Here is an 11,420-nt window from a genome sequence, read left to right as displayed (position 1 = left end):
CTTGGACATATAATTTCTCGATTTTGACTTTTTCTTATTTTCATTGATTCTAGACCATCCCAAATAATTATTTAAGCTTAAATTAAATTTATAATATTTTTATTTAGCTTAAATTCGAGGCTTTCGATTTAATTTCATATTTATTAATTCGTAGTGCGTTTAGTTCCAGAATTAATTCAAACTTTAATATTTTCTTCCCAGATTTTAAACATAGACTTTTTATGCCTAAATTACCCTCGTGAACCATGAATCGACCCCCGTGGACCATGGTTCGACCCATTAGCCATTTAATTCAAAAGACCGAACCCTAGCTTAATTCCATTCGAGCCATCTCGCGATTTCATCGAGCCACGCCCGAGCCACCTCGAGCAAACCCCTAACCAGACCACCTGTGGACCCTACTAACCAGCCCTGACCCCTTGAACCAACCCCTAGCCCACGTTGTAGCCTCCTGCCCGAAACAAGAGCATGCGTTATACCTTCCTTGCGCCTAGGACTCCTACGCATCGAGGACTCCTCACCCGAGCCACCACCGAGCCCGAACCCTCATAACCCTAACTGGACCCCCTGGCCAACCCGTGGTTCCCTTATGCGCAACACAGCCCTCGGTTGCATGGGAAGAGTCCCATCGTGCATGGACTCTTCCCTAGCTGTCGCGCTATGCTAGGACTCTTCCTCACACCTGAACACGTCCAGCCCGAACCCTGGTCGAGCTGCACGCTTGCTTTCCCCTTAGCCGAACCCTATCTCATAAACATGCAAGTTTTTTATCAACCTTTCCCTAGCCCTTGTCCAGCCCTTAGCCGTGACTCATGTAACCCCTAGCACCATGGAAAAATGTCCTTCCTAAGTGTCCTACCACAGCAGCCCCTTCATGCAATAATATCATAGGTTTTGGATCACGAAATTATAAGTTATTGACATGCCATAGCATAAAAACGAAAATAATTGCAAGGCAAACATATTTTTCATGCAAACATAATTCAAATCAATAATATGGTGTGATAGATGAGAAAAAGAAAGTTAAGGCATGCCTTTACGTATGTTACGCACGAAAACGAATTGAAGATGCAAATAACGACGACGTAGAAACCCTAGGCTGAATTCCCTTCAAAACCGTGGCTTCCCTTCTTCAAAAACTCGTGTGTGTGTGTGGTGAGGGGGAAGGAGAGTCCTTGTAATTTTTGTGAGGGGAGGGGGCGTGTAATTGTGTTGTTTATGGGGAGGGTTTTGGCTTTTTTTATTTAATTAAAACACCTAATACAAGCTTAGGCCCATTAACATAGTATGTTAGACTTATTAAGCCCATTAAGAAATAATAAAAATATTTTGTTCAAGAAAAGTTGTGAAAATATTAGCCGAGTTCTCAAAAGTTCATATTTTTGTCGAAAATCGAATGCCGTTGCTAATTACGACTCGGCGTATAAAATCACCTCAAAACACCTCATTTTCAAAAATATCATATAGCATAAACCATATTTTAAATAATTAAAAATAATTATTTAATAAAAATATTTTTTTTTCAGTACTCGGTCTCCGTTCCTCTACCGCATCTCGAATAACCTTTAAACAATACAGTTTTATGTATTCTAACAGTAAACCCTATTTTTAAACATGTAATCATACATATCATAATTCATTCATGACATTAAAACCATTTAATTTGTCATTTCTCATTTTTCCTAGATTTGCATGTAGTTGGATTACGTCATCGTATTTTGGACCTTACATCTCTGATATGAATGGAGGAAAGAATCATATATATGTATATATATATATATATATGTATGTATATATAAATAAGGACATTGTGGTAATTTTAGAGCAATTAGGGAGCTGAAACACATAAATTGATGACTCAAGGACTAGAAAATAAAAATAGCCGACAAGGAGACTGGCCATAAATAAATGTTAGGCATCGGAGATTTTATCAGAATTTTTCTTAATCTATATTATATTATTAAATTTGAAATATTTAAGATAATTAATTTTTGATTTAATGATCTGTTTTAATAATTATATATATTAATAAAGTTGGTGTTCAATTTCTACTTGGGTTTTTATTCTTTTTTATAATTAATTTTTTAATTTATATATCAAAATTGATATGTAGTTCATCACTATTTTTTATAATTATATTTTGATCTTCATTTAAATATAAACCAAATTAATTATATATATATTGTACAAGCACGTAACGCGTGTATCGGTGGACTAATATAAATAAATATTGTCCACAACTTTCATAAAATATTTAAATTTATATTTTCTCTATTTTTAGTTCTATTTATTTTCGTAATTTAATTTTTTTAAAAAAATATACACATGTCTTTCTTCGTATCCAACACAATGAAAGTAATAAACCATATTTGATTTTTTTATTTTTTAATTTACCTTTTTTTTAAAAATGTTATTAATTTGAGTTTTAAGCACCATACAAAGAAATATCAAGTTCAATGCATTGACATTTATATGCTTCTGATTAATCATTGCACACATTGTATGTATATAAATTAACATTTTGTACGTGAATTTTTTATGTTAATAAATTTTTGAGTAAAAAATTTAAAAACTATCTTAAAATTAATAAATTTAAAGATGACTTTTATAATTAGTTAAAATAATCATTTTAAAAAGATGAAATTTTATTTTTAAAATTTATGTAGAAGTCTCTTAATAATAAAATATAATAATAATAATTTAAATAATTCATATTCTTTTTCCACTCTAATTGAACAAATTTTTGCTCAAGTAATCTAGTCTGTATAGTTATTAATTATTTAATAGAAAATCATACAAGTTTATTCAATACCTCTTCCACATATATTTTCAAATTTTATATATTAGAAAAACAAAAATACTTTTTGAGGTGTATATTTAAAAATTCTTTTTTAAAAAAAAAAACCCAAAATATTCTAATTTTTTGTACACCTAAAATTAAAATTTGATTTTTACTTTTATTTTTAAGATTATATAAAAAATAAATAAATAAGTAAAGTTGAACAAAAATGAACTACGACCGGGGTTGTTAAATTTTTAGAAACAATAATAGGGATTTTACAGATACATGCCATGTTTCATCAATTGTATGACTTAACCAGAGATGTAAGAAGAAAGGCAAACATAATAATTAAGTTCCAAGTTAACAACATGATCTAAGCATAGCAACCAAAGTACCATTTCCAAGATCATTTATTCGAATCAAGAAGTTCGTGTCAAATCCACACTTCTAACGAATGCACTCCGCTTAAATGACTACCAAACCTGATCAAAGCTCAAGCTCAAGATCTGTCCCATGTTTAATTGTGTTCCCAAGCAATGTTCAGCTTACTTGCTGTTGGTGGGCTCCGTACATTGGATAATGAGTCCCCCCATATACATACATGGTTGGATCAGCTGCATATCCAAAGCCATCAAAAAATGGTCCCCCCCTGTAGTATGCCCCGCTCCATTGATCTCCGTAGTCAGCTCTCGACTGCAGACAAAGGACATGAATAAACACAAGATTTTGACCCAAACCAAGCAAAGATCAATCTGCTTCCTAGGAAGGGTCATATGCATAAAGTGGTTCGCAACAGGCAACCTTGGCTTGTCCCATGCATACTCTTTGAATAAGCTTGATTCTGCCTACCACTGGAAACAGAGGGATGTGTTGTGACTAAAAGAGCCTGCCAACTCTTCTGACTGGTGTATAGCACTCAAAAAATACGGAAAAAAACCAAGAAATGATGTTTCTTAAAAAATAAGTGTGAAAAGTGGAATTTAATCGCTCACCAATTCAATCTTAGTATGTACATTGAAGTACAGGATTCTTGGAGAAAAAACTCACGGTAACGAAAGCACATGAGAGGGTTTTGGGAAAAGCATGCCACACAAGTTCGACAGAAAACAAGTGTTGCAAAATCTTTAAGATGTATTAAAGCCAAAAAAAATTGTTAAAATTTTGAGGACATATTTGCTCATCTTGCTGAGAAATATCTTCACTTCCTAGAAACATAACCAAGCACATACATATTATTTTAGCATGCATTTTTATCCAGCTTCACATTCCCCTACAGTACTATATTTAAATTCAACTTTCCATCCCTCCGAAAGATAATTTATTATCATGTTTGTTTTAACACATTGTATTATATTTTCAACGTTTGAAATCACCACTTAACATTAAAAAAATTTAAATAGTCCATCATAGTTGAGATAAAAATTTATCTACAATAGCAAAAATATCCCATTTCGGAAGCATAACCAAATCACTACAGCAGTTCTCATTTCAACTAATACTCCAAATACATTTACACAACATGTTTCCAAATTCCACGAAATATCATCACATATCCTTGGTCATAAGCTCTTTAAATTGTCGAAAACATGAAAAAGTGGCAGCAACAATGAGACCACTGAAAAGTAAGAGAGGATGAAAGGGTAATTCACCTGTTTATTCGCTGGACTACGTCCCCAAGACAGGCGTACTGTTTTCTGTCCAATTGGTGTACCATTCAACTTCTGCATTGCCTCCTCAGCATTGTTTCTTCAAATTCACAACTTTGTTACTTTAATTGATACAGGAAACTAGGACTAGTTTAAACCAGTAAACTACCTGTTCGCAAACTGTACGAATCCACACCCCTTCCCGACTGGGATTTTTACTGATAAAATTTCACCATATTGTGAGAATGGTTGTCTGAGATCGTCACCACTTGAGTTAGGGTCAAGTCCACCAACAAAAATCTATGAAAAATGGTTCATTAGCCTATGTTGTCCGAAAAGAATGATAAGAGAAGGAAAAGGGTTGGATAACCAACTGTAGTGTTCTCTGAATCTTCATTCGACTGGGAGCTTGGGGCAGAGACACCATTCGAGTGTCCACCTATTAAATCATTCTATAGATATTAGACTGCAAATTTACATGTTTTTTGTTAAAAGGGAAAAAAACTAGCATAGAGACAACGGATTGATCCAGAACCCAATACATGGAAAACCACACGTTCATAAAATGGAATGTCAATAACTGAAACCAATTTGATCAAGTAAGAGAATGACGAAAGAGAAAGTGACCTTAGCAATACGTAAAATCTAGAGGTCATATTAAAATTGCAAATGGAGGCTTGATAATGGAATGATTCAAATTTTTTTTCAGGTCCTGTTTCAAAGATAGAATTAGAAACGATTACGCAGCCTGCAATGGCTATAACTTCTGCTCATGTTGTCCAAGCCTATCAGCCGAAATTAGAAATGTGTGAAAGAAATACATGCTATGTAGCACGAATACTCCTAATTTTTTTCTCTAAAGTATAGTACACAGATACGACACGGATAAGGATACGACACGCTGATATGCGTGCCGGTTGAGGCAAAATCCGTGTCGTTGACATTTTGTAGGTTTGACCAGTCAGATATATCTTTGACACAACTAGGATAGGTCATGGACACTGCGGAGATACGTTTCTCAATTTTTTTTTTCTTTTTGTTCTCAAATCACTCATCTAAAGTTGTACATTGTATATATTTACACATATATAATATAATATAATATAAATATATAAATCTCTACAATTTTTAATTTTTAATACTAAATTTATATAAATATATATAATATTTACATATATTTTAATAATTGTCGTTTTTTAGGCGTATCATGTCTTATATTTTAAAAATATATTGTATCGTCATATCCATATCATATTCGATATGATACCCATACCCGTATCTATGTAACATAGCATACATGTAAAAGCTTTGAAGAAATGAAATAATTGAGATTAAGATTGCTTATCAATGCCTTGAGATGAGTACTGTTGTTGATAACCAGATGCCTTCCTTGGTGTTGCTGCACCTATTCGCATGGGCCTGCCAGAACAATAGACACCATTCATTTCATTCATAGCCCTCGATCTTTCATTGTCATCTCCAAACCTAACAAAACCATAGCCTTTCGAACGACCAGTATTGGCATCGATGACAACTTTAGCGGCTTTAACAGAGGGATATTTATTAACAAAAGTTTCATGAAGCAAAGTATCGGTAACATCAGCAGCTAAATCTCCTACGAAGATAGAAAGATCGGAACCATTACTTGAACGTTTATCACCCATGCTAAATGAAGCCCAATTCAAACGAAAAAGTTGATCTGTGTTAGGCATAGTAAGACAACAATAAGATTGTAGAACTTTCTCAGCAGCAGCATGTGTATAGAATTCCACAAATCCATATCCCTCGGAAGAACCTGTTTGCTTATTGCGAATTACCTTAATGGATGCAACCTGCACAAGTATTATTTCTCATAGTGATATATGAAGTGTGACAAATAAATTCAAGTCAATAAAGGGAATTAAGTAATTTCAGCTTCAGGAAGACGAGTCAATTCCACATCTTAAAAACTATGTTCGTTGTGCATGAAATCCTAGTGAAGAACTTTGGTTTTAAATCACTACTTTTCCATGATAATATTTCGTAACAAGAGGATATAAAGGTACTTATCTTGAATAATTTTATATTATTTGTAGAGTTGAACAAACGAATAAAAAATGGAGATAAGGTGAATTTACAAGAATTCCAAAGGCATCAAAATATCATAAAGAAAGAAAGAAAAAAAAAAGGAATTTGGTTTATTTATTTTCCTTGCCATTCACGTGAGACAAGTAAGGAAGAAAAGAGGTGTTTTTGGGATTTTGAACATTGGCAGATTAACATAAAAAGGGCAGAACATCATAGATAAATAAGAGAAAAATCTCCGGAACAGAAGAGAGGCGTACAAGATATCACAGAAGAGAACATCATGTAGAGATACAGAAGAGGAAGAGAGATCAAGGAAGACAACAACCTTCTCTTAAGAACTTGGAGGAAGAAGGAATTTAGGGTTTGAGAGAGAGGAGGAATACAACTTCAAAAGGAAATCACGCCAACCACGCTTAGATTTTTTTATCCCTTCCTCGATTTTATTCTTATGAAATTAAACCTTGTGTTTAACGCTTTGTTTTGATTTTATGGAATAAATTTATTTAAGCTAAGACCACAATAAGGTCAAACAATACTTTTTTTGATATTTGATTTATTTTCTACATATTATTTTTCTTGATTTTAATTATTTATTAACGTAGGTTTAATATTTCTTGTTAATATCCTGATTACTTATTTGCATGTTTGTTAATAAATCACGAATCGGAAGAAGATTGGTTAAATATAGCAACAAAGACGTCAATCAACACATGGTTAAACTGACGAGAAATAGTATTCGTTTTAATGTGGAGTTTTAGGTGAAAACTGAAATTCCACAAAGATTTAATGTATCTAGATCTAATTAAATTCAATTAGAAATAATTAGACTGTTAAATTTAAATAGGTTTATTAACTCGAGGAATGATTTAATAAATAAATTGGGGATTTCACCATGATTGTCAAGATTTTAATAATTAATTGAATTTTAACATGTGTCAACATAGTAGAGTCTGGTACCATTGTGTGTCTTAGTTCTTTATTTGAAGTTGAATTTCTCCTTGATCATTGAATACATCATTTTAATTGCAATTGTCATATTTAATAGTTTAGATTAATAATTCATATATCATACTTTTATTTATTTTTTCTAGCTTAAGTTAATTGATAAAAATTCTAATAATTAAATATTAGTGTATGTGGGATCAATATTTGAACTCATTATCCATTTACTATAACTTGACCTAATCCACTTGCTAGATTTATTCCCAACCGAAATTGTCAGTCAAGTACAACTATGTTATATAAGCTTATCAGTTCACTTCTTAATTTAGATCAAATAACTCGACTGTTGTAGCTTAACTATTGGGCCTTGTCAGATTAGATAGATTCAGCATTCGGTATAGTTATGTCAGATCAGTTTAGGTTCTTGGGAGATCTGTGTCCAACAATTCAGTTTTATCGGAGCTGCTCAGTTCATAATCACCAAAACTTAAGTTCAAATTTTATATTAACATTTTACAATCACTACCTTTTCCCTGATAATATTTGTAACAAGAGGATACAAAGGTACTTATTAAAACAAGTAACAAATAATTTCACTAGGAAACTAAAAAAACATATACGACACTAGTACGTTGACTCTTAAACAAAATACAATATACTCTTATTGGAAGTTCAATTAATTTGGCATTTTGAGTAGATATTTCCTATGCTAAAAAGCAGAGTAGAAGTTTTCATCCATTTTCAAAATCAGCTGTCTCTCACAACCAATTACATGATATCCAAAAAGAACATTTCACATGTAGATTTTCAAATTTTAAAGAGTCACACATTCAAAAATCATTTCAAAAGTACAATGAACCAACAAAATATTACATCATGTTCCAAAGACTTTTTATAAAAACACAAATCTTTCAAGATTAAACAAAACCCTTGAGTCGAAAATACCAAAAAGCTCAATTTGAAGGATCTTAATAGCCCATCGGAATTAGGTATGTAAACGAACCGAATCAAGTCGAATTTGAAAAAAATTAAAGCTAAAAATAGATATAACGAGCTCGAGCATGATTCAAAGTTCGAATAATTTAAATTTTGCCTCAATTCGGCTTGAATTAGAGCTCGAGTTCAAGTTAACATCGTATACAAAATATTCGAACTATTGCTCGAAAACAAATACTTGAAGGCTCGAAATATATTTATTTAATATATAATATAATCATATTGATAAAATATTCAATTTTGCGAGCGGCTAGCGAACTATCGAACATAATAATTATAGCTCAAGTTGGGTTCGAAAAAAGTATGAACATGTTTGAGTTCGGTCCGAATTTGATAATTTCGAATACGAATCAAATATTTATCGAGTTGCCTCAATTCATTTACACCCCTAATTAGAATAGTAAATTTGAGATCATTAGGAGATGATGAGGCATGTAATTCAAATTGAACAATTTTCGGTATTTTTTTACCTCAATGAATGCTAGAAAAGCAAATTGAACCGAACCTTGACAGTTGATAAATAAATTTTGGAGAAAATTCTGCGACTTATAATTTGTAATCTATTTAAATGGATAAATTAGATCCATTCGTTTGTTGCTTTACAAATATCTATTGTTACATTGCAACTAAGATTTTTTAAATCATACAACCCAAAAACCACTAGTTTGCAAATCATGGAAATCAATTACGTGATCAAGGCCAATATCAATTGTAGTATCGAATGTTTATCACTTTACCAAAAACAATAACTGGCGGTAATAACGCAACTCAAATTTTTAAACTACAACCTAAGCACAACATTTCAATCACTCTCCTAGAAGGCTACAATTATTGCTATCTAACATTGTAACACGTGAAATAGCTAGGGGGCACAAACACCACCCAGTTTTAAATTTTTATAAAATTGAATACTTTGCTTTTATATTAACATAGAATGAATCAATGAAAAAAACAGTATCTCACCTCCTACATTTGAAAATCTTTAAGCTTTTATAGTTTCATGCCTAAGATGAATGTTAGGCTCTTCCAGTTACATGCTTCCAGAGCTAATTAAGTGTTCATGTTGAGTAATGTAACACTTTTATAAGAAAAGTCTCAACAGAATTGTGTGTTGAATTTTTTCATATTGAGCTAGGAAACAGAGAAACCAAACGATGACCAACTCTTGATAGTAGATGAGAAACAGTTGACAATCTAACTAGGCAAGGGAAATATTATTGTCAAGTTATGCAAGATACAATAATCATTCTAGAAAGATGTCGAAACAAATAAAATAGGCCCGACATCTCTGCATATCAAAAAACCAAAGTAGGTTTTACAAAACAGAAGCTTCAAAAGTTAAATGCTGCTTTACCCAAAAGTATATGTACAATCAGGAAATAGTCCTATCACTTCAGAATGATCAACTTGCAGAATCCCAGTTCACACAAAAACCAACTCACCATTCAAAAAATACTTTCTAATTGTATTCTCGAAATAGTACAAAAGTACTAAATTGCCATCCACAGTTTTATGTTCTGAATCAACTGTTATAAATACCAATTACCCCAAAAAATAATACACATTAAAAAGAAAAAAACAAACATTACCCAGAACTAGTAAATGTACAGACCAAAACAACATTATTCATGAGTAATATGTACCATGAAGCTTCTGAAAATTTTCCTAACGCATGGCTGACTCATCACTCAACAAATAAATTCTAATTCTAATTCTAATTTAGAAATACTACAAATGTACTCGAATGCCTATTCAGAATTAACTGTTGTAAGCACCAATCACAAACATTACCCAGAAAACAGTAACTATAGAGACCTAAACAGCATATTATTGATTAGCATATGTATCACAAAGTTTCTGAGTATTTTTCCAATTCATAGACAACTCATCACTCAACAAATACATTGTAATTCCAATGAAGAAATACCAAAAAAGTACTCGAATGCAATCCACAAAATCCGTCTACAAATCGAATCAGTCAATAAAATTAAACCACCCATCTCAACTAGTAAAAATATAATCTTTACACTAACTTCGACTCCATTCCCTATCATACATCTCTTAAACAATACCAACGATTAACCAAGAATCATAAAAAAAAAAACCCATTAAAAGAATCCTCAATTTTTGTAAAAATAAAAAGTAGGCGTCAAAAAGATATACCTCTCCCGTGGAAGCAAAGCAGTTGCGGAGATAATCCTGATCCATCCAGTTAAGGAGGTCACCAACCCAGATCGAGCGGTTCTCCTCATTGCTGCTGCTATGATGCGGCGACGGCGGTTGGTTGGGGTGGTACGGCATGTAAGGATAATGCGGCGGCGCCATCATCCCATGCTGCATTATCATCCCAGCCGCCGAAGCCGGGTACTGCATTGCCACCCACTGCTGCCCCGGAATCGCCGGCCATAAATCCGGCGGCGGCGGGGTAAAATGCTGCCCGCCACCCATGTTAAGGCCATTACTACTTGAATCATTATTGTTCTCTTTATTTTTAGTGGATTCAGACCCGTTATTCGCTTGCATTTTCAAGGAACTTTACTATAAAAACAAGATGTAATGATTGTAAGGAATCTTTCCAAGAATAAATGTGTACATATAAATAGATATATGGGAGAGTGTTGTATGTATATGTGGGAATGAATCTGAGTTTTGAATGAAAGAGGAGCGTGGAGGCTGGGAAAGAGGATTTCTGAGGTTTTCGTGGAAGCCCTGAGATGACGAGGGACTCATGTCAGCCGTTGGATCGGGGGAATCGCTTCAAATCTGAACCGTCAACTGCTTACAGATTCACTAATATTTATGTATATAATTTATCATTTATCAATTATGAATCCTATGTTACTTTAATATTTTAAAGAAAAATCAAAATTAATATAATAAATAACCAATCTAATTTAACGAATTTAAATATATATATATATACAAAAAAATTATGTTTATATAATATAAAATTTATACATATAAATCAGTCCTTTATGTTTAATATT

General features: G+C 32.6%; 1 protein-coding gene across 1 annotated transcript; it reads right to left on the bottom strand.

Moving 5' to 3' along the window:
• Positions 1-3,014: 3,014 nt before the first annotated feature.
• Positions 3,015-11,113, bottom strand: LOC140964926 (polyadenylate-binding protein RBP47-like). The gene is made up of 6 exons (XM_073424915.1): positions 10,597-11,113; positions 5,780-6,260; positions 4,803-4,867; positions 4,598-4,728; positions 4,432-4,528; positions 3,015-3,475 (listed from the first exon to the last, which is right to left on the bottom strand). The coding sequence occupies exons 1-6, from the start codon at positions 10,954-10,956 to the stop codon at positions 3,323-3,325; spliced, it is 1,287 nt and encodes a 428-aa protein (XP_073281016.1). The 5' UTR covers positions 10,957-11,113; the 3' UTR covers positions 3,015-3,322.
• Between the last annotated feature and the right edge of the window lie 307 nt (positions 11,114-11,420).

This window comes from Primulina huaijiensis, chromosome 18, assembly GCF_012295235.1.
Source record: "Primulina huaijiensis isolate GDHJ02 chromosome 18, ASM1229523v2, whole genome shotgun sequence".
Lineage (NCBI taxonomy): Eukaryota > Viridiplantae > Streptophyta > Magnoliopsida > Lamiales > Gesneriaceae > Primulina > Primulina huaijiensis.
Note: the sequence above shows the minus strand (reverse complement) of the source record. Positions and strands in the feature narration are given on the sequence as shown.